At 37.1% G+C, this 23,709-nt stretch overlaps 3 protein-coding genes across 4 annotated transcripts; 1 reads left to right on the top strand and 2 right to left on the bottom strand.

The window, feature by feature from the left end:
• Nucleotides 1–6,121, bottom strand: LOC127449313 (actin-related protein 2/3 complex subunit 4). Its single transcript, XM_051712663.1, has 6 exons — nt 6,061–6,121; nt 4,966–5,084; nt 3,841–3,952; nt 1,794–1,889; nt 1,366–1,536; nt 1–1,262 (listed from the first exon to the last, which is right to left on the bottom strand). The coding sequence occupies exons 1-6, from the start codon at nt 6,061–6,063 to the stop codon at nt 1,257–1,259; spliced, it is 507 nt and encodes a 168-aa protein (XP_051568623.1). The 5' UTR covers nt 6,064–6,121; the 3' UTR covers nt 1–1,256.
• A 1,693-nt stretch (nt 6,122–7,814) lies between these two features.
• On the bottom strand, nt 7,815–9,044 carry LOC127449506 (histone H1.10-like). 2 transcript variants are annotated; one of them, XM_051712991.1, is made up of 2 exons: nt 8,372–9,044; nt 7,815–8,118 (listed from the first exon to the last, which is right to left on the bottom strand). In XM_051712991.1, the coding sequence occupies exons 1-2, from the start codon at nt 8,975–8,977 to the stop codon at nt 8,110–8,112; spliced, it is 615 nt and encodes a 204-aa protein (XP_051568951.1). In that variant the 5' UTR covers nt 8,978–9,044; the 3' UTR covers nt 7,815–8,109. The 2 variants fall into 2 exon arrangements, with proteins under 2 accessions (XP_051568951.1, XP_051568950.1); XM_051712990.1 differs by lacking the exon at nt 7,815–8,118 and having other exon boundaries at nt 8,301–9,042.
• A 5,236-nt stretch (nt 9,045–14,280) lies between these two features.
• Nucleotides 14,281–20,935, top strand: si:ch211-157b11.8 (fibroleukin). Its single transcript, XM_051711633.1, has 6 exons — nt 14,281–14,445; nt 15,207–15,393; nt 17,933–18,031; nt 18,148–18,260; nt 18,884–19,146; nt 20,294–20,935. The coding sequence occupies exons 1-6, from the start codon at nt 14,281–14,283 to the stop codon at nt 20,622–20,624; spliced, it is 1,158 nt and encodes a 385-aa protein (XP_051567593.1). The 3' UTR covers nt 20,625–20,935.
• The last annotated feature ends 2,774 nt before the right edge of the window (nt 20,936–23,709 follow it).

The following is a 23,709-nucleotide window of genomic DNA, read 5'->3' on the forward strand; positions in this document are numbered from 1 at the left end:
TACAAACAATAAAGGGATTTATTTAGCATCGCTATTGTCATCAATATTTTCCTATCAATGATATGGTTTGTAAGATCTGTGTGCACCAGCGTGAGGGTTTATTTATATCAAAACTCAACATGAAAATGGTCATTTGAACACAGTATACATATTTGTAAAAGAAACACTGACAAAACAAACCGTTTAAATTATTGGTACAATATTTTTCCTTTGTGCTCATGAGCATTGATTGTTTTGCTTTTTTCTATATAGACTCACCCTGATTTTAAAGTTTGTTAGAAAGGCATAGGTAAAATGAGTCTAAGCATTTTTAATATGTACAAACTTATAAATATTCATGAGCACAAGGGAAAGCTGAGGCATATTCAGAATATTGCAACGCTGTGAGCGCTTTACTATAAAAAAAATGATAATGAGGGATCTAAAATAAGATAACAAGAAGGACAGAATTTATAAATGGAACTTTAGAGTGCAGAGGAACAGAATACTTTAAAAAGAAAATTGGGTTGTTTGCAAAAGGGCATTAACACATTTTTAAGGAGCCTGGGAAGCTCAGTGAGTAATGATGCTGACTACCACCCCTGTAGTTGCGAGTTTGAATCCATGGTGTGCTGAGTGACTCCAGCCAGGTCACCTAAGCAACAAAATTGACCCAGTTGCTAGGGAGGGTAGTCACATGGGGTATCCTCCTCGTGGTCACTATAATGTGGTTCGCTCTCGGTGGGGCGCATGGTGAGTTGTGATGCCGCGGAGAACAGCATGAAGCCTCCACACGCGCTATGTCTCCACGGTAACGCGCTCAAGCCACGTGAAAAGATGCGTTGATTGACAGTCTCAGACACGGAGGAAACTGAGATTCGTCCTCAGCCACCCGGATTAAGGTGAGTCACTACACCACCACGAGCGCATTGGGAATTGGGCATTCCAAATTGGGGAGAAAAAGGGGAGAAAATAAAAACAAAACAAATATAAAAAAACAAAACAAAAACAAAAATCAAACAAAAAATTAAAACGGTTTAGAACAGAACAGCAAAAGAAGTACCATGCCCGACTTTACTCTGGACTTTGCTCCATTACTCTGCTCTTGAGTTAAATTACTGCAATACTCAAAATTCATTCCTGTGATAGAGGGCCCACCCTCTGGATCCAACTGTTACACTTTAACTCCTCCTTACTGGCCCCAAAACTCTCCATCCACTTTTCTGGTGACCAAGGTAACAGGAGTATTGCAGCCAGCAGAGGGTGCTGTTCATTTCCTAAAACTGTTGAGCACCAAAAGAATACAGCATGAGATGATGTTGGTGAGACAGCAAATTCTCATTCTGTAAAATCTGTTATATTTCTATAAAATCAGGAGAGACTCACATTTTTGAGGAACTCCTCTGCAACTATGCGGGCCCTTGCATTGACAGACAGTTTCATTTCGCTGATTTCCTTATCGATCTCCTCCATAAAATGGATGACAAAGTCCACTAACTTATGCTTGTACATCTGTTCTGTGTGGAAGTTAGTAATGAGGAAACTGATGTCATATCCCTGAGGAAAGAGAGGATAGAAGAAAAAAAAAAAACAGAGCAATTTACTGCTAAAATATAATATTCATGTGGACATTTCACTACATATTCTTTTTTTATTATTATTATTAACTATATTTTAAACTAGTTTTTTGGCAAAAGGACAATATAAAAAAGGCAAAATTGAACCAAGTAAATAAGAAAAAATGCACTGCAAGCACAAAGATAGATATATATAGATATATATATATATATATATCACATTTTGCTCTCCCTCACCTCCACAGGTTTTCTCCTCAGAATGAAGAAGTTCTCAGCTCTCATCATCATAAAGCGCATGAACTTATGGCACAGGATCTTTTCAATCTCATCAGCCTTTAAAGGACCAATTGAGGTGCATCATCCAATCACAGTTTAAAACAATTTCAAACAGAAATGACACACGAGTTCTGTATTGGATTCTTAGCGTGTTCTGTTAGAAAAGTGCATCACTCACATACAGTTGAAGTCAGACGTTTACATACACTTAGGTTAAAGTCATTAAAACTAATTTTTTAACCACTCCACAGATTTCATATTAGTAAACTATAGTTTTGGCAAGTCATTTAGGACATCTACTTTGTGCATGACACGAGTAATTTTTCCAACAATTGTTTACAGACAGATTGTTTCACTTTTAATTGACTATATCACAATTCCAGTGAGAAGTTTACATACACTAAGTTAACTGTGCCTTAAAGCAGCTTGGAAAATTCCAGAAAATGATGCCAAGCCTTTAAGCAATTAGCTTCTGATAGGCTAACTGGAGTCAATTGGAGGTGTACCTGTGGATGTATTTTAAGGCCTACCTTCAAACTCAGTGCCTCTATGCTTGACATCAAGGGAAAATCAAAAGAAATCAGCCAAGACCTCAGAAAAAAAATTGTGGACCCCCACAAGTCTGCTTCATCCTTGGGAGCAATTTCCAAATGCCTGAAGTTACCACGTTCATCTGAACAAACAATAGTACGCAAGTATAAACACCATGGGACAACGCAGCCATCATGCCGCTCAGGAAGGAGATGCATTCCGTCTCCTAGAGATGAATGTAGTTTGGTGCGAAAAGTGCAAATCAATCCCAAAACAACAGCACAGGACCTTGTGAAGATGCTGGAGGAAACAGGTAGACAAGTATCTACATCCACAGTAAAATGAGTCCTATATCGACATAACCTGAAAGGCTGCTCAGCAAGGAAGAAGCCGCTGCTCCAAAACCGCCATAAAAAAGCCAGAATACAGTTTGCAGGTGCACATGGGAAGGAAGATCTTACTTTTTGGAGAAATGTCCTCTGGTCTGATGAAACAAAAATGTAACTGTTTGGCCATAATGAGCATCGTTATGTTTGGAGGAAAAAGGGTGAGGCTTGCAAGCCAAAGAAAACCATCCCAACCGTGAAGCATGGGGGTGGCAGCATCATGTTATGGGGGTGCTTTGCTGCAGGAGGGACTGGTGCACTTCACAAAATAGATGGCATCATGAGGAAGGAAAATGATGTGGATCTATTGAAGCAACATCTCAAGACATCAGCCAGAAAGTTAAAGCTCGGTCACAAATGGGTCTTCCAATTGGACAATGACCACAAGCAAACCTCCAAAGTTGTGGCAAAATGGCTTAAGGACAACAAAGTCAAGATATTGAAGTGGCCATCACAAAGCCCTGACCTCAATCTGATAGAAAATTTGTGGGCAGAACTGAGAAAGTGTGTGCGAGCAAGGAGCCCTACAAACCTGACTCAGTTACACCAGTTCTGTCTGGAGGAATGGGCCAAAATTCCAGCAAATTATTGTGAGAAGCTTTTGGAAGGCTACCCAAAATGTTTGATCCAAGTTAAACAATTTAAAGGCAATGCTACGAAATACTAACAAATTGTATGTAAACTTCTGACCCACTGGGAATGTAATGAAAAAAATTAAAGCTGAAATAAATCATTCTCTCTACTATTATTCTGACATTTTGCATTCTTAAAATAAAGTAGTGATCCTAACTGACCTAAGACAGGGAATGTTTTCTTCGATTAAATGTCAGGAATTGTGAAAAACTGAGTTTAAATGTATTTGGCTAATGTCTATGTAAACTTCTGACATCAACTGTTCTTGTGTGTGTGGCCTATCACTTTCAGTGGACGGAGTATGTATAAGTGAGTCAGAGTGAAACCATGCATTTTCATGAACTGAGTATTTTTACCTCATCGCCATGACAATAGTTCTCTTTTTTTATTATTAGTTTGTGAAATATTCAAGACCTGTAAAACCTAAGGAACATTAACAAGAGAGAATTTGGGATTACCTGTTTTACAGCAATGCTGACTCGCACAGAGTTGATGGAACCTTCTATTAGAACCTTCTCTTTATCATTCCTACTGATCACAACAGGCTGAAGTAACAACTCCTTGCTGCTCCTGGAGAGAAAGACACAGATACTTGTGTAAGAATAAGACACAAAGGAGACATGCTGTGTTCAAAACAACACAGTATCATACTGACTACAATACAAATGGTCTAGATGCTATTTGATATATAGGAATACTAAGTATGCAGCATACAACAACAATGGTTTCAAACTGTTATGCTGAATCGCTGCCATATGACCTACAGTCTACCTAATTTCCATTGACATTAGGTTTCAGTTCAATGCACATCACAAGATTAAGTAAATGACCCACCATGTGTCTTTGTTATTAAAATATATTAACCATGACAAATGTTCCAAATCGCACATATAGTGAGACAACTCCCATAACAACAATGACGTGCAATTTTAAACACCTTTAAATAACCACCATCAGAAAAGCAATGAGGTCCTTCAGATGAGTGGCAAAACTTAATATAAAATAAAGCCTAGATGCTCATGAATAAAACGTTACCAGACATTCATGCATATCCACTAACCCTATTTCTTTAAAAGATGAAATGAAAGTTTGGATGCTCATTGACAACATTGCACTGTGGGCAAAGCTATTATGTTTGGCTGTATGGACAGTGTCAGGGCAGACAACATATTTAATTTGACACAAACAAAAAAATGACCCAGTGTGGGATGAAAGCGAGGTCTGTTCAATGGGTTTGACTAGGTCACATAAAATTTTTGTCTCCTGGAAAGTTTCTTGTCCCCTTTAAACTTTTGGAATAAAGTATTTTTTAATGTTTTGCCAGCTGAACAATCTTTGAAAGCTTTGCTTTTATTCCCGTAAAAAAAAAAAAAAAAAAAAAAACAGTGTTTAAGGTTTTGAGCTAATGGCAAATACAGTAGGTCATTTAGGTACCATGCACATACCAAAAATGTGCATGTACCTGTTAGATACAGTATGTTTTATGCTAGTATGCTATTTCAATCACAGCTATTGCCAAAGCGCTCATACTGCAAACATACTACAACTGTCAAAAAGGCAACATGAATCTCACATACACTTACCGGACTTCGACCTCAGGTTTGTTGTGTCGTTCGACCACCTGTGAGGAGAAGTTCTCCAGACAGAGAGCTGCCTGCAGTGTAGCACGCACTGCATTCAGGTACGGACGCAGAGTCGCCGTCTGCCGAAACAAATAAACAACTAAATCAGTTCTCGGTATAATGAATCACCTCTGCAACATCACAGCCAGCACGAAGATAGCAAATGGTTCACAATTCTGTTTTCCTTCACACACATCTGAACCTGCAGGGTAATTCTTGGGATGCTATAGTCCTCCACAAGCCCTCTAAAGGAAAAAAATGCTGTACACACTATTAAGTTGTTCAGTCAAACAGCTGCAAACACCATATATGTCTTTGTAGAATGCACTTTCATAGAATTTGCGCTGTTTGATGTTGGTCACTTGTCACTTCCTGAACTTAAATGCATGCCATGGAGGAAGTGCAAACCCTTGAAAACCACTGTATGCATTATTAAAACACTGACCTTATTTAACTTATAGTTATGATGACTTCCGAAATAACTACATAACCACATAGTTATTACGAAACTAGAAATAAAACAGACAGTTGTCTGCTCAAATATATAATACTTCTAAGGAAAGTTAATAGTGTTAGACAGCAAATTCTGCAATACATATTAAATAAGTAGGTTGAGTAACTATCTGTACAGTCAGTTGTGTTACAAAAGAGGTAAAAAGCACAGGATACCATACTAATTTCACTGAAGAGTGAAATGTAGGCTAAAGCATAAACATAGTACTTTGTTGTACTTGACAATTATGGGCTGTCTATCAGTTAATTTCTCGCCATCGGTTTATACGAAAGGAGGTCAATTTGACTTTGCTCGCAAAAGAATGCCACATAAAAAAATCGTTGGCAATGTCAGTAAACACCAAATGCTAAGGCGAAAGGGAAATATGGGTGTGGATGTAAGCTAGCTGTTTAGCATTATTAGCCGATTTAGCAACTTCCAATCAGTGCAGAAAACAATCAGGACCCAAACAATTGTATGAAAACGATAATTTCATTCACGTAACACAAATGGTGCATATTGTCTTAATAGATCTGTTATGTTGTGTTGAAAGACAGTCCTACCATTTCTGAGTACCCGATGGTGCAGAAGACGGAAGTGCTACAAACACCGGGCGACTTCCGTGAGCAGTCATCGGGAGATACCACTTGTTCGGTAAAAAAGGGGTGGACACTATGATAGTTCATCTGATATTAAAATAGAGCTCATTTGACATACCTGCAAGTACTTCATTAACTGGAAGGACTCAGTGGGTTCAATACAAGTTAAAGATATAGTTCACCCAAAAATGAAAATTCTCTCATCATTTACTCACCCTCATGCCATCCCAGATGTGTATGACTGAATTCGGAATCATATCTGTCTATGGCAGAACTAGTAAGAGTAGTATATTAGTAGGCCTATGAGATTCTGAACTCGGCTGATGATTTTCTTTCTTCATCTGAACACAAACGAAGATTTTTAGAAGAATATTTCAGCTTTGTAGGTCATCACAATGCAAGTGATTGGGTACCACAATTTTGCAGCTCCAGATGCGCATAAAGGCAGCATAAAAATAATCCATATGACTCCAGTGGTTAAATCCATGTATTTTGAAGTGATAAGTGTGGGTGAGAAACAGATTAATATAATAAAAAGTCATATTATTATCAATCTCCACTTTCACATTCTTCTTCTTTTGTTTTTGGCGGTTTGCATTCTTCATGCATATCGCAACGTACTGGGCAATGAGGATAATTTATAGTAATAAAGGACTTAAACATTGATCTGTTTCTCACCCACACCTATAATATCGCTTCTGAAGATATAAATTTAACTATGGGAGTCTTGTGGATTACTTTTATGCTGCCTTTATGTGAATTTTGGAGCTACCAAATTTTGGTACCCATTCACTTGCATTGTATGGACCTACAGCGCTGAAATATTCTTCTAAAATCTTTGTTTGTGTTCAGCACAAGAAAGAAAGTCATACACATCTGGGATGGCATGAGGGTGAGTTAATGATGAGAGAATTTTCATTTTCGGATGAACTAACCCTTTAAGCTCAATGGACAGCATTTTATTGTAAGTGCCTCAATGTAACCTCAATTTTTGCTTATTTTAAAGAAAAGGAGGGATGAGTCGAAATTACATTATTTTTCGTGGTAATCAACATTATGCCACAAATCATGTTGACTGAGCTTAACTTGTATTGTAGCTACCCAGAATATTCATTTAACAGGCCACTGCAGTTTACAGTGGTACAAAATATGTGGTTAAACGAGGAATCATAGTGTAGCTATTGATTCATTTTATTATTTTACATTTCTCCCCACAAAAACATGTTCAGTTGGATTTATTCTGGTAACTGTAGGACACCTGCCCAACTTGTTTTTATTTATTTTTACAGTTCAAGCTAGTTGTATTTGCAGCATTTAAGTTGAAATTGCCATTCAGATCATTTGGTTTTAATACAATGTATTTTTTTTATTATTTTATCTTTTTTTTATCTTCACTGCTTTTCATTTATTGTTAGTCTTTTCATAATTCTGTGTTAATCATATTTAATTATCAAAATTTGCAAGAGGACTATTAACCGAGTAGACTAGCAGGGATTGAGTGGAAGAGGGATCTAATGGCAAAACATAATTGAAGCATTCTTCATTGAAATGTATCTGTTGTCATAATTTGCTGTTCTTGCTTTGGAAAAAACAGTTTTCTAACCTACAATACCTTTAAATTGGGCACATTTTCAAGTTGGAATGATCACGTATTAACACTCAACAGAAGTAGTCGTACAGTCGTTTTTATTAAAAAAAATTAATAATAATAAAAGAGAGAGAGAGAGAGAGGTTTTATTTTACATACAGATTTGCAGACAGGTTCAGGGATACAATGCAGGGATGAAGTAGTCTAACAGACGTATAAAATATTCTAATGCTAAATTCTATTTACAAAGCGTCACCAACATTTTCATCAAACAGACAAATTCAAAGCCAGTAGCCAATTTTTTTTTTTTTTACTGCAGCGAGCAAAATCAAAACAGCAGCAGTGTTGCTTTCAGTTCTGAAAAGTATGACGTCTTGCAGCGCAGAAACTAAAGTGGGTGTGTCTGCGACTCCGGGAAGCTGTTTCTAGAAGACCTTAAAAAAAAATAAAAAAAAATAAAAAAATATATATATATATATATATATATATATATATATATATATATAATTAATAATATTGAATTAGTCCCAAGTAATCATAAGCGATTTTAAGGAATCAAATCCGAATTTATCCAAAAGTTAAAAACGCTTCCCCCTATATCTCAGTACTATTGAAAAAAAAAAAAAGATATATATATATATATATATATATATATATATATCAGAAAGTCTATTTGGGTTTCTTTGCCTTTGTCGCTTTCTTCTCCACGACTTTTGGCTTTTTGGCAGCTGCTTTCTTCGGTTTGGTTGTCGTCTTCTTCACGCTCGGTTTCTTCGTGGTTGTGGAAGTCTTCTTTTTAACCGGGCTCTTTTTGGCGCTCTTCTTTGCACTCACTTTCTTTGGCACAGCTTTTTTGGACGCCGGTTTTTCAGACTTCTCTGTTTTGGTCGCCTTGGCTGCACTTTTCTTTGCCTTTTTCTCAAATTTCTTTTTATTAAGCTTGAATGAACCATTGGCTCCCAGCCCCTTCACTTGCACGAGCGTGTCGTTCAGCAGGAGCGCGCGGATAGAATAGCGCAGATACATGCGACCATTCTGCTGATCAAACCAGCTCACTTTCTTCGCTTCATTGAATATCTTGAAAAGGGACGAGCCGTTTTTCTCACCCAATGTTCGGATCGCATCAATGACGAGCTGGCTGTACTTGCCGGGCCCCTTGCTCTTCTTTTTCTTCTTTTTAGCTGGAGAGGCAGTTACGGCAGGTTTTGTCTTACTCGCCGGTGCATTCTTGGTTTTGGTTGTTTTTGGAGCAGGAGCTTTTTCAGGCGCTGACTCTTCGATTTGTTCAGACATGATCAAACTTGATGCGTATATGTGTGAAGCGGCTCAGAGATGCGCGTATTATCCCCGAGTTTCATGATTCGCATTTAACGGAGATACGCGGACGTGATTGAGAACAACAACAACACAGTCGGCAGAGGCGCTTGTGGAGTTGTGTTTTCTTCCACGACTTTGGGAGCTTCTATCTTGTTGTTTCAACGCATATTACTCATTCGGATTATTTATTTGGAAAGAGCAGACGATGCTCTTTCTAGCAGTGTGCGAAAGACGTTACATAAACGTGACACTCTGTCTAGAGCAAGCAAAGAAAAGATCTCACCCACAGAATATTTTACGATTGCGGGTAGGGGCACCAACTTTGCGATCAAAAAACTTTTTATGGATATACTGACAGTCCGTGTATTAGGCGTAAGAAAATAATTAAGAAACTCAAGAAGCAAGAATTATATTACTTATATCGAGTTTACCAAATGTCCTCGAGATACGAGAAGTTTAATTTCACTCAACTAACACATTAAACGCCCTCGCGTGGCTGTATTGGCAAACTTTTCTCTTTGTATTTCATTTTGTCTTCCTGGAACGGTAGACTCTGCCATTTATGAAAGACTTAAGTCTAACTTCTTATAAGGTAAAGTCTTATTTAAGTAAAGTCTTGAAATAAATCTTGAAAATTTTGGGGTGTTTTTGTTTTTTGCTACTGTGAAGTCGCCACATATTTCGAGTTTTAAAATGCCCAAAGTGGTGCATTCCTGGCATGAGAATTCTTCTGTGCATCCTCCTTTTACATCTGTATCTAAAAACTATTTGGGTGTTGAGAGTACTAATTTCAAGTACTTACTAATATGATCATATTTTACTTATGTGTTTGTTTGGTTTAAAAATGAGTCTCAGGCTGTGAATAGTTCAGGGGCATTTTAAATAATTTTTGGGGTGAGAACTCCGCCCCTAAAGTGCCATGAGCAGTGTAATTATTTCAGGGGTCGCCAAAAAGTAGGCCTGTTTAAAACCTGTCAGATCCAGGTTTGGTTAATATATAATCATAACAGGAAATCCCTGGGGACTTTAAAACATTAAGGCAGAGGCTATTTGCACTAAGTGTAAATAGCAATCAAAAGCATGTTTACACTAAATGCAAATAGTGTTAGATACTATCTGCACCCCTTTGCCAATTCTAGCAGATACTATTTGTACCCTTAATTAAGAACTAACATACAGTATAGGTGCATCACTGCAGCGTGTTTATTTATTCAAAGTCCTACAGGCACCCCTAAACCTAACCCTAACCTTCCCTTACAAAAATGAACCATGTTTTTTTTCTACAGTAATAGTTTAACCATGGTGCTTTGGAGCAAAATCACAGTAACCACGAAATTGGTTACTGTGGTTACTATATTAATACAATATTACTGTAGTAACACCATGGTTAATTGCATTAAATGTATAGCTTCTGCCAAAAACATGGTTAATGCAATATTACTATAGGAAAACCATGGTTAATTTGACCCGGATCAAAACTCTCTCAACCTTCACCGTGACCAAATCACTGCAAGGAAATCAACCTTTATATTAATTTGTATTTATTATTATAAGTAGTATTAAAGGAAATATTCAGAGTGGTGACAGAAAACAGGAAAAACTGGGGATCGAACCCAGGTCAAAAAACACACCCACAGTGTCTTTGCACATGATGCCAATGAAGCGGCACTTGGGGGTGCAGTTTGCCTTTAATTTCACTGTTTCTACCAGACTATTTGTATGCAAACAGACATGCTGTGTGGCAGGTGCTATTTACACCTAGTGCAAATAGTCACTCCGATTATTATAAATATACACCTTCTTTTTTAAACAATGTACATTGTGGAAGTTATTCAGTTATTATGAGAGATCAATGTTCTCCAATTTCAGATCCACCTGCAGAGCTCAACAAAAAGGATGGCCCGCTGGGCCAGTGGGAGAGAGTTTCAGGCCAGTTGATGTAACTCTCACTTGCCTTTGTCCAGTGCTGCATTTTCGCTAAATGTTACATTCATTGATTTTGTATGTGTTTTTATACCTTGCGACTTAAACGTGGATTTCTTAGCAAATTCTGCTCATTTTGTAACATTATCTAACTGACTTTTTATCAAAATGGTAAGAATATTTTGTGATAGTCTTAGATCAGGGACTAAAAACAGCTCAAGGATGAAAACAGAAACTAAATTTTTTAGCAGAACGTAACAGAAACCCGGAACAAAGTGATTTTCAATGGTTCCGGAGTGAAAACTTTATTTTTAAATGCTGGTAACCGATTATTATTTTGGTTCCGATAATTTTTTCATGAAACCAAAGGCCAAAGGGTTTATCACAGTACATTTTTTGAACTACATGTTGCCTGATAAATTGAAACATGTGCTTTGATCCTGAAGGAAACTGCTGCATCACAAATGTTTTGCCTAATTGCCAGTTGTGGATGAAGCATTCTGTGAATGAAGACCTTTTGAGCAACTATGTATAATTACTACATATACATGCACGGCTAATCCAGATACAAAGAAAAAGATTATTAGAAGTAAAAAGTACTTTTCTCAGTTGTGTCCAAGTCTTCAATGAATTATTGTTAGATATGATGCATTAATACAGATTTGATGCTGCTGGGCTTTGACTCAGAAGCAGATCTGTAAATAAAATTATACTTAACTGTTAATTAACTGCTTGTTAAGATTATTATGCCAATAAATTCACCACATGGAAAAAAAAAATAAAAGCATATTTTCGAATATGGCAAGTGGCTTATTTTGGGCTTGTTTTTCCAGACCATGTTGCTTGTTTCTCTTGTGAGATCTGGCAACACTGCAATTAGTATTTCACCCACCCCTTAGTGCAGAGTACTGACATTTTTAAAAATAACATTATTAACCTTTCTTTTATTTTGTTCTAACCAGTAACCTTTTGGAAAGCAGGCTGCAAAACTTATGAACCGGAATGAAAAAATAAAATTTTTGCTCAGAACAACCGAAATGAAAAACATTTCGTTTTTAGTCCCTGTCATGGATTCATCAATAAGAATTGGTTGAAAATGTAAAAATGAATCACTGATGTTTTGCATTATATGACACCGTTTTACAGCAAAGCTAGTTCATTGTTAAGAAAACTTTACATTTAATGAAAAATATAAATAATTATATTTTATTCATTTATAATTAATATATATATATATATATATATATATATATATATATATATATATATATATATACTATTTTTTTATTCATGGTACATGAACGTAAAGGATACATTGCTTAACATACTATTTAGAATTTTTATTATTATTATTATTATTATTATTATTATTTGTTGCTTTTTGTGGTGGGGCCAGTGACATGTTGGCAGGGCTAGTAAGACAAAAATTCTTAACATTGAGCCCTGCAGCTGCGTTGCTTGACTGCACAATAAATATCAAAGACTTTGTAAGTTCACACAGGTAAACAGCAGATTCAAGAATTTTCTTTAGAGAAACTGAGAAATGTAAATGGAGTATCTCCAGAAATGGAGAAGCTGTCTCTTTTATAAGACTGCTTTAAAACCTGAATCAACATGTCAAATTTTTGCAAAGCTTTGTTTCCTAAAGAGACAAAACAGGTGAAAAGGCTTTAAAAATTTTTATTTATTTATTTATTTATTTATTTTTATTTTTTTTGTAAGCATTCACTTGATTCTCTAAATGTGTTTAATTGAAACTCAAAGTAGCAGAAATAGACTGCACTATAACAAAAAGGCAGAATAAAACAAAGTGAAGTTCAAGATCTGCGTTTAAATGTTTCATTTTTGCTTTTTTTTTTTTTTTTTTTTTCGGTTTCCCCTCATATTTCTTACAAAACAACTGACTGATGGTGTCATTGCACAAATTTAGCACTAGATGGCAACTCTACTCTATCTACTGGTAATGATTTGTGTACGTTTGAAAACACGTGGTATGTACAAGTTGTTTAGCTTGTCAGAAACTTGGTGTAGCACAGATGATAACAGCCCATACACATCTGAACATTGTTGCATAAATGGAACAAATATGGTTTTATCTTTCTGCAACCCAGTGAATTACCTGCTGCTTAGAGATAATGTTTAGTGGTTTGAGGACATCTGTTAATTTCGACCCAAATAGATAAACAAAACAGGCGAATAACACACCTCCACTGTAATATCCATTAGCTCGTTTACAAGTTCACTTGTATTTATAGCATACCACTTCCTATTACATGCACACGTGCGCACAAAGAGTAAACATCCCTCAATAAAACAGATCTAGCACCTTCCTCCTGGAGACAGAGAAAGGTTAAAGGTCAAAGTGTAGCAGAGGTCAACCTATTCAAAAGAGTTTTATCCTTCACTGCCTGTGTGTATATATGAATTAGTGTGTGTGTGTGTGTGTGTATGGGCAGGTTTAGGTGGTTTATTAGGTATTATGCTATAAAAGTGGTTTATGAGGACATTTCTAGTGTCCCCATAATAAAAATTTTAGGTTTAGGGGTAGAGTTAGGGTTAGGGGATAGAATCTATAGTTCGTACAGTATAAAAATCATTATGTCTATAGAGAGTCCTCATAAGGATAGCCACACCAACATGTGTGTGTGTGTCTGTCTGTCTTTTAATATGAGAGTCAAAAGAGGAATTCCTCACGATATTTAAGACCCTTAACAAACTCAGTAAACTTTACACACTCTCCACAATGAGACACATACACTGAAGATATCAAGCTAAAACCTGAACAAAGCATGTTTTTTCTTGCATTTTTGTGTGATGTATGAGCATGTATGATAATTTATTTGTAAGTTTTAGAAAGTGTAACCCCAGAAAGGATTCCAGACGGTGATTGCTTGCTTGTATGTGTACGTATATACTGTAGGTATGAGTATGTGTGTGTCTGTGTGTTAGGGGCTAGGTGTACCAGTGCATGTCAAAGAGCTGCAGTTATCTAGGAATCTGAGCCAAAAGAGCCTCACAAACAGAAAGGAAGTGCTCGGGAGAGCAAGAGGGAGGGATAGAGGAGAGAAGATCAAATAAAAGAGAAAAACACGAGAGGAGCACCTAGTGAGACAGAAAGACAATGTGAAGGACTTAGAACTTGATAGAGTGATAGACTGCAGAAGATACAGCACAACCGTTTTAAAGACAGAGAAAACATCATTAAAGATAAGTTGCAGACACCAGTGGACTAGAGAGAATAACTGAGGAAGCAGGTGCATATACTTTGGACTCCTCTCCGATTTCCCACTAGCGGCCTGAGCAGCATGCATGTGAGTGAGCGTGTTATGCCCTTGCTTTTTTTGGGTGTGTACATGATGAGCATCTGTGTGCTGTGTCAGAAGGACATCTTGGTGGCCGGTCCTCCAAACAGAAAATGTGAGGGTGGCTGCAGTGCAACAGCATTGCCCCCCAAAATACACCACCCACACACTCAGGACTCACGACTCAGAAAGACTCCAGAGAACCACAGAAATGCACAGGTAAGCATATGTGAGTGTCTGAATGTGTGCAAGACAATAATGTTGGTAATATGGTGCCCAATAAGAGATATTAGTTCTGTGTGGGCGTGTATATTGTGGTGTAATGCATTAGGATGTGTATCCATTCTGGAATTATGGAATTTACTAAAGAAAAAAAAAAAAAAAAACTAAAAATAATAATACAGCTATTTCCTGATAAAAACCATACCTAGATCATTTGTATTTATAAGACAAGTATATGTATACATGTAGATATAGGTCAGATGTAATATGCAATTTTAGGAGTATGTTAAATATAGCAATCACGAGACATTAGAATTCTTAAATCATGATATAAAGTAATTTTGAATTTTGAATGTGGAAGTGGTAACACCTTATCTCAAAGTGCCAGGCTATCTAATGGTTCAATGTTTATGGTCATCTTATTAATTTTACAGATGGAAAGTAATAGTATATGCAATAGTGTAATATCCAACAATTTGCTTGTTGATGTCAGGAAACACTGTATGAAGAGAGCATGAAAGATACAGTAGTAAATACTCCTGACTATGTGGCAAAAAGTGTAAGTGTTAACATACCGGCAATTGGCTTACAATAAAAAAGTTGAATAAAGCTTTCCATTACATGTTAATTATGCCTCCAATTAGAGATTAATTGTAAAAGTTTGAAGTGTACTCTAAGATACTTATAATGACTGAGATTTAAGATATAATTACTTTGTGTGTGTCTGTGCGTTTTTATGTATGTGTCCTGTACTGTAGGTGTCTGACACGTCTGAACGTCTCATCCAGCTGCAGCGCTGTATGCTGCAGCATGAATCAGTGGTCGTGAGTCAGGTCGATGGGTCTAACACACTGGTAGCCTTTTTGGCTCTCATGGCAGCAGTGCTGACAGAATGTGAACTCCACTGTCATAGTCAGAGACTCAGAGAGATGGCCAACAGGCTAGGTTGTTACATTACATAACATATCTGATTTACAACCTATCTGATTCACCTTAAAGGAATAGTTACCTTAATTCTTTTTAAGAATATCCTACCTAGACAGTCTTTCCCTATAATGAGAATGAAAGAGGACAGTGGCTGTCAAGTTCAAAAAAGAAAAAAGAAAAAGAAATAAAAGGATCATAAATGATCATAAAAAAAAAAAAAAAGAAATAAATATACAGGTGCATCTCAATAAATTAGAATGTCGTGGAAAAGTTCATTTATTTCAGTAATTCAACTCAAATTGTGAAACTCGTGTATTAAATAAATTCAATGCACACAGACTGAAGTAGTTTAAGTCGTTGGTTCTTTTAATTGTGATGATTTTGGCTCACATTTAACAAAAACCCACCAATTCACTATCTCAAAAAATTAGAATATGGTGACATGCCAATCAGCTAATCAACTCAAAACACCTGCAAAGGTTTCCTGAGCCTTCAAAATGGTCTCTCAGTTTGGTTCACTAGGCTACACAATCATGGGGAAGACTGCTGATCTGACAGTTGTCCAGAAGACAATCATTGACACCCTTCACAAGGAGGGTAAGCCACAAACATTCATTGCCAAAGAAGCTGGCTGTTCACAGAGTGCTGTATCCAAGCATGTTAACAGAAAGTTGAGTGGAAGGAAAAAGTGTGGAAGAAAAAGATGCACAACCAACCGAGAGAACAGCAGCCTTATGATTGTCAAGCAAAATCGATTCAAGAATTTGGGTGAACTTCACAAGGAATGGACTGAGGCTGGAGTCAAGGCATCAAGAGCCACCACATACAGACATGTCAAGGAATTTGGCTACAATTGTCGTATTCCTCTTGTTAAGCCACTCCTGAAACACAGACAACATCAGAGGCATCTTACCTGGGCTAAGGAGAAGAAGAACTGGACTGTTGCCCAGTGTTCCAAAGTCCTCTTTTTCAGATGAGAGCAAGTTTTGTATTTCATTTGGAAACCAAGGTCCTAGAGTCTGGAGGAAGGGTGGAGAAGCTCATAGCCCAAGTTGCTTGAAGTCCAGTGTTAAGTTTCCACAGTCTGTGATGATTTGGGGTGCAATGTCATCTGCTGGTGTTGGTCCATTGTGTTTTTTGAAAAGCAAAGTCACTGCACCCGTTTACCAAGAAATTTTGGAGCACTTCATGCTTCCTTCTACTGACCAGCTTTTTAAAGATGCTGATTTCATTTTCCAGCAGGATTTGGCACCTGCCCACACTGCCAAAAGCACCAAAAGTTGGTTAAATGACCATGGTGTTGGTGTGCTTGACTGGCCAGCAAACTCACCAGACCTGAACCCCATAGAGAATCTATGGGGTATTGTCAAGAGGAAAATGAGAAACAAGAGACCAAAAAATGCAGATGAGCTGAAGGCCACTGTCAAAGAAACCTGGGCTTCCATACCACCTCAGCAGTGCGACAAACTGATCACCTCCACGCCACGCCGAATTGAGGCAGTAATTAAAACAAAAGAAGCCCCTACCAAGTATTGAGTACATATACAGTAAATGAACATACTTTCCAGAAGGCCAACAATTCACTAAAAATGTTTTTTTTTATTGGTCTTATGATGTATTCTAATTTTTTGAGATAGTGAATTGGTGGGTTTTTGTTAAATGTGAGCCAAAATCATCACAATTAAAAGAACCAAAGACTTAAACTACTTCAGTCTGTGTGCACTGAATTTATTTAATACATGAGTTTCACAATTTGAGTTGAATTACTGAAATAAATGAACTTTTCCACGACATTCTAATTTATTGAGATGCACCTGTATATTACTTGTGCACCATGCCTAGTTTTCTAAAGCCATATGATAGACTGTGTGAGGAACAGGTTAGTTTTGTGAACTGTATCAATTGATTAATTGATCTAGCTCAAAAGAGCTAATTGTTCAGGAACTGGACATCATAATTGCTTTTATGATGCTTTGTTGTAAATTTCAAGTTTGATAGCCCCAATCCTCATTCACTTCCATTACATGGAAAAGGGTATTCTTCCAACTCAACTTTTGTGTTCCATGGAAGAATGAAAATCATTCATATCTGGGTGAGTAATCCAATATGTGGGTAAGTGATGACAGGATTTTCAGTTTTGGGTCAACTGTTCCTTTAAACATTTACAGTTGCATCATATTAGGTCAATATTTTAATTCACTAACTTCTTTTTCTATTGATGTTCTTTTGTTAGTATTCTCTCATTCCTGTTGTTCCCTTAATGAAGTCAACTCCCAATTTACACTCAGCAAACAGAGGTGTTCTTTGGAATGCAGGACTTGTAGACCCTTGAAAGCCTTCATTTGACCCACTCATTACCTTTCTCTAACCTTTGTATAACCTCACACTAATCCCTAACTATTCTGAAATACTTAACTAGCAAACAAACCATTTTAAAGATAATTTAATCACAACCTTCTAATATTTAACAACCTTTATCACATTAGATTCATGCATTTATTTTATTTTTTTCTGTTTTAACTCATTTTCACTGTCTGTCTCACCTTCTCTGTCTTAGAAAGTGCGGTAGGCAGAAATGGTGAGAAAGACTTGCTGCTGTTGCTGAAGAGTTTCACACATGCTACACCAAATGGCTCCAAACCAAGGACTCCTACAGGTGAGACACAAACAGATAGATACACACAGAACAAACAGTCCCATGCAGCCCAGGAGAGTACTAGTATGTTTAATGCACAAATGTTCACAGATGTTTTGGTTCTGTGTATATGGCAGTGCCTCCCACCACAGGGCTTTACCCTCAAGACTGTCATGAGATCTACCAATTAGGAATCAAAGAGAACGGAATCTACACCATACAGCCAGATCCAATGCGGCCAGCACTAGAGGTACAAACATAAAAGAAGGCACAGACACACCTGTTTATAATTGGTCCTGTGAAATTCCCATATATTTCCCCCTTCCTCTTGCAAAATAAAGAAACAGAAGAGAAGAGACAACTTTTGGAAAATTTTGTGTGATCCAATCTCCAGAATGTCTGTTAAGCCAAGTTAGTGGCGTTTGCTTGGGTCACCCATCACTATTGTTCATACTCAGGGTTAGACAATATATAGATACAAATTTGTGGTAAAACGTAGGGTTTTTGCCTGGTGGTCAATAAAACAATAAAACATTGCATAGACTTGCACTGAAGGACGGGACAAGAATATCTCAAACCACCCACCCAACCACCCAGAACACCCTAGCAACCACCTAACAATGCCCTCACAACCACCAAGAACACCACAGCAGCCTGCTAGAAACCACTTAGAACCCCACAGCAACCATATAGAAACACTCTGGCAACCACCCATAACATCTTAACATCATGGCAGTGAGTTGTGCATGGGGAAGAACCAGTCACATTTTATTTAGAAAATGTAAAAATGTAGTTAGGTTTGCAATTGTTACGAATATGTGTGATTTCTTTGCGATGCGTCTGTGTGCAACTAATGCTCCTTTCTCACTATAGGCTGTGTGTGACATGGTTTCGGCTGGTGGGGGATGGACGGTGTTTCAACGCAGGTTTGATGGACAGATTGATTTTAACCGAACCTGGCAAGCATACCGTGATGGATTCGGATCCCCACAGACAGAGCACTGGTTAGGAAATGCAGTTCTGTATGCCCTGACTGCAAACGGGCATTACACACTCCGCATCAGTCTCCAAGACTGGCACGAACAGACACGTCATGCTAACTATAACACCTTTAAAGTGGCAGGAGAAAACCAAAGGTAAAGTATATGCATACACAGACATAAACCATGGCCTAATGCTAAAGTGGTCATTTTTGATTTAAGAATCTTTCCCTCAGTTTCTTTTTAAAATCCAGTGCCAAGGCAAAATTTCAACCTAGCTGTAGGAAATGGATCCAACTATAAACCAAACAAGGAATTGTTTCCCATAATTACCTGTAAATTATACAGAGTCCATAACCTTCTCAAAACAAATATGAACATTTACACAAGCTCTAATTGGAACCTTAAAATTAGAGATAGACCAGTATACTGTATCAGCCAGGCTAAAAATAACAGACCTTACTCACAGTAGCGCCATCTTTGATTTTTAACGGGAATGAAAACGAGGCTGTGAGGGATGGACTTACCATCTCGTCAATGGTATGGATGGTATAAAGCTGTATGCTCCTATATCCCATCTGATTTTCTACAACTGTTGTCTAGAGTTGTTTTGTCTACTGAGTGTTCTTGGAATGGTATTTTTTCAATGTTTTGTCTGCGGAATGATCCAAATACACAGCCTATTGAAGAGACTGTACGTCAGTCCCAACAGCCTCATTGTCATTCTCATCAAAAATCTAAGCTGGCGCTGCTGTGAATAAGGTCTTTTGGACAATATTTGGCCATTTTGAGATGAACCAATATCCGTTCCCACTTGGGTGATTAACAAAAGTGTTAGTTTCCAGCATTCCTGTCAATTTAAACAAATTCTTTTTTTCTTTTTTTTTAAGTGAATTTTGAGTAAACATTGTATAAAATTAGGGTTGTTTACATCTCATTTTCCTGTCATTAAATTATAATATGTATACTGTATATTGACATTATATCGGCAATCGGCTACCTTGCTCTTAAAATATTTGTATTGACATCTGCCTCTGAAAAATCGATATTGGTTGACCACCACTTAAAATATTGCATTTAAAGTAGCTAAATCAGAAAGATGCAAACATGGACGGTTGAATGACATGCCCTCATTGAACAATCCTTAAAATTTTGCATTTATACATAGGGATAAAGAGAAAAATGCTTTGGACAGAGCACATACAGTCTGGTGTCCACAATTAAGGTCCTCATTATATAACAACACCTCTTTACAAACACACATGGTAACAATTTCTTATGATGTGTGTTTTCTCTCTGTAAGGTTTCGGCTAACTGCTCGAGATTACCATGGTGATGCTGGCAATGCACTCAGCTATAGTAAACAATATAATCATAACGGCAGAGCTTTCAGTACATACGACCGGGATCATGATCGCTATGCTGCTGGTAACTGTGCCCGTTATTATGGTGCAGGCTGGTGGTTTGACTCCTGTTTGGCTGCTAACCTCAATGGCCGCTTCTACCATGGGCGTTACAGTGGCATCACAGATGGCATCTACTGGGGCACCTGGTATATCCTGACTGACTATCGCACAGAGGAAAGATACTCATTCAAAAGTGTTGAAATGAAAACAAGACCAAGTAGGAGCTAAGACAGACAAATAATTGAGATTTTGACATGTAATCCATTTACTGTATATTTCATTTACAATGTTTTAGTAAATTATAATATTATATGGAACTTTCATTATATTGAACGTGAGATGAATAATTCTTTGAAAATACATTTGAAATGTCAAAGTTTAAGCAGTGTGAAATCTTTGCCTCTGTCACTGTGTAAATTCTCAATTATTTCAGTTATATTTGTTTTATGAAATGCAAACAAACTATCACATGCTATTCATACTGCAAAAGCATGGATTTATTTTAATTCCAAATAAAACATGGTCTTTATTTAAATTTATTTCACAGCTGTCTGGGCTCCTTGATTGTGACTGGTCAATCACAGCATTCTTCTGTCAAATACTATTTTTTCCTTGTCTAAGCTTCACAATTGACCATCATCACAGGCAACCAATTTTCTACATAGCTGTAGTTTCATACTTATAACTCCAGATTTATTTGCAATAATGACAGTATGTGTATTCCCTGGGAATCAAACCCATGATCTCAGTGTTGATTGTGCTATGTGCTACCAGTTGAGCTACAGAAACACCTTTCTGAGTGGTGTTAATGCAAGCTGAACCAACATAACTGGAAATCAAATGGCTGATCAAAGCTTTGTTTTACTGTGTATGTGTGCTCGGGTCATTTCTACCAATACATTTTCTCTGTTCAGTCTCCAGAAGAATGGCTGCCATACCAAAGCTATCCTACAAGACAGTCAGTTGCGTTGACATATCTTTCCCACCAACACATTCTAAACCATAAATCCTTTTTACATCTTTGACTAAAAGGATAACAGTAAACTGTGGATGCATTGGGGTTGGGTGTAAAAAAAAATAAAAAAAATAAAGATAAAAATTTGTAAGCTACTGTGGTCAGAGTATTGGGATTTCAGTGTGATGGCATCATAGATTAAATTTGAAATGCACATAAACAAACTCGCATGAACATGGCATAATAAGACAGACCTCTGATCTTGATGCTTGAAAGACAGAAAGTGTGTGTGTGACAGAGGGAAAACAGAGTGTGTACACAGTTGAATCTGCCCCATTTAGCTGTCCTCACAAAGAGATGTCAGTCTGTTCAACACACTCTCGGTATCTATTAATAACATTTGACTTCCAACCAGATATGATATTTCACAGACACTCACTAGCATACACATGCACACACATTTAAACGCACTCATGCACACAAAGGAATGCTGTAGTACATTCTCGTTGAAGGACTGTTTTAATCAATTCAGTGGCTTAAATTTTGTGGGGCCTTAGTCTACAAAATCATTTTGGGGTGGGTCAGGGAATCTTTTTCTTTCTTAATGATCTATCTTTCTGTTTCACATAAAGTAGATACACACACACACAAAAAAAAAGTGTATGATGCTTAATGTGATACAAATTATTTTTTGGTCCAGATCTATTAAATTATTTTAAAACATACATTACAAATGCAATGCACAAAAAACTGTTATTTCAATACACCTCTTCTATAATGAACATGTTTTCAATCCTGAGTTCAAAGTCATTTTGATATTTTTATGGGGCTTAAAGTAAAAAATGTGGTGTATCCATCAAAAAAAAGAAAAAAAAAAGAAAATAAAAATCAAAGTCTCATTAAAAGCTGGAATTCTTGAAATATAAATGTTGGCATGAGTGGTGTAGAATAATTTTTTATTATGATTTCTTTAAAATAATCAATTAAGCTATTTTATTTTACAACCCCAATTCAAAAGTTGGGACAGTATGAAAAATGCTTACAAAAGCAAAAAGAAGTTATTTGTAAATTATATTCACCCCTTGCTATATTGAAAGCACTTCAACTAAACATTATATGATGTTTTACCTTGAATTTCATTTTTTTTTTTTTTTTATGTACAGTCATTTCAAATCAGATGATTACAACACACTCCAAAAAAGTTAGAACAGTCGAGTGTTTACCACTGTGAAACATCACCATTTCTTCTAATAACACTTATTAAGAATTTTGGCACTGAAGACACAAGTTTGTTAAGTATAAGAAGTGGAATTTTCTCCCATTCATCCATTATGCAGGTCTTCAGCTGCACAATTGAACAGGGTCTTCAGTGCACCACATATTCTCAACTGGGGATGGTCAGGACTGCAGGCAGGCTAATCTAGCACCCGCACTCTCTGCTTATTCAGCCAGTATGTGATTTGAAGTTGTCCTGCTGAAAATGCCGGGACGTCCCTGGAAAAGACAGTGCTGCAAGACAGAAATGTATGTGCTGCTCCAACATTTTTACATATCTGTCTGCATTATTGGTGCCCTCACAGATGTGCGAGTTACCCATGCTATGGGCACTGACACACCCCTGGCCCATACAGACACTGGCTTTTGGACCTGATGCTGATAACAGCTTGGATGGTCCTTTTCCTCTTTGGTCCGGAGAACATGACGGCTGTGTTTTTGAAAAACTATTTGAAATGTGGACTCATCAGACCAAAAAACATGGTTCCACTGTTCTTCTTTCCATCTAAGATGAAACTGAGCCCAGAGAAGTCGGCAGTGCTTCTGAACAGTGTTGATGTAGGGCTTCTGCTTTACATAGTAAAGACTTAACTTGCATCTGTGGATGCAGCGGTGAATGGTATTGACTAACAAAGGTTTACTAAAGTTATCCCAAGCCCATGTTCATGATATCCATTACAGATGAATGATGTTTTTTAAGACAGTGACGTCTGAGGGATCAGAAATCACGCATATTCAGAAGTGGTTTTCGTCTAGCCCTTTATGCACTAAGATTTGACCAGATTCCTTGAATCTTTTAACTGCATTGTGCACTGTAGAGCGTGAAATGCCCAAAATCCTTCCAGTTTGTCTTTGGGGAACGTTTGTTCTCAAAGTGCTGGATTATTTGCTGAAGCATCTGTTGGCAAATTGACAAGTCTCGAATGATCCTTGCTCTTGAAGTACTAGGCTGTTTTTGGAGGCTCCTTATATACTATGACACAATTGCCTCACCTGTATAACATCTCCTGTTTCACGTTGCCCTGTTATTTAAACTCATCAAATTGTTATTAGTCTTAAATTGCCAGTCTCAGCTTTTTTGGA

Source organism: Myxocyprinus asiaticus, chromosome 12 (assembly GCF_019703515.2).
Source record: "Myxocyprinus asiaticus isolate MX2 ecotype Aquarium Trade chromosome 12, UBuf_Myxa_2, whole genome shotgun sequence".
In the NCBI taxonomy this organism is placed as follows: Eukaryota; Metazoa; Chordata; class Actinopteri; order Cypriniformes; family Catostomidae; genus Myxocyprinus; species Myxocyprinus asiaticus.

Coding starts and splice junctions, on each gene's coding strand:
- LOC127449313 (XM_051712663.1), bottom strand. Junction 3,953..4,965: donor AAACCTGAGGTCGAAGTCCG/GTAAGTGTATGT, acceptor CTTTCTCTCCAG/GAGCAGCAAGGAGTTGTTAC. Junction 1,537..1,793: donor TGAGGAGAAAACCTGTGGAG/GTGAGGGAGAGC, acceptor CTCTTTCCTCAG/GGATATGACATCAGTTTCCT.
- LOC127449506 (XM_051712990.1), bottom strand. CDS start 8,977: ATGTCTGAACAAATCGAAGAGTCAGCGCCTGAAAAAGCTCCTGCTCCA.
- si:ch211-157b11.8 (XM_051711633.1), top strand. CDS start 14,281: ATGAGCATCTGTGTGCTGTGTCAGAAGGACATCTTGGTGGCCGGTCCT. Junction 18,032..18,147: donor CAAACCAAGGACTCCTACAG/GTGAGACACAAA, acceptor TGTATATGGCAG/TGCCTCCCACCACAGGGCTT. Junction 19,147..20,293: donor GTGGCAGGAGAAAACCAAAG/GTAAAGTATATG, acceptor TCTCTCTGTAAG/GTTTCGGCTAACTGCTCGAG.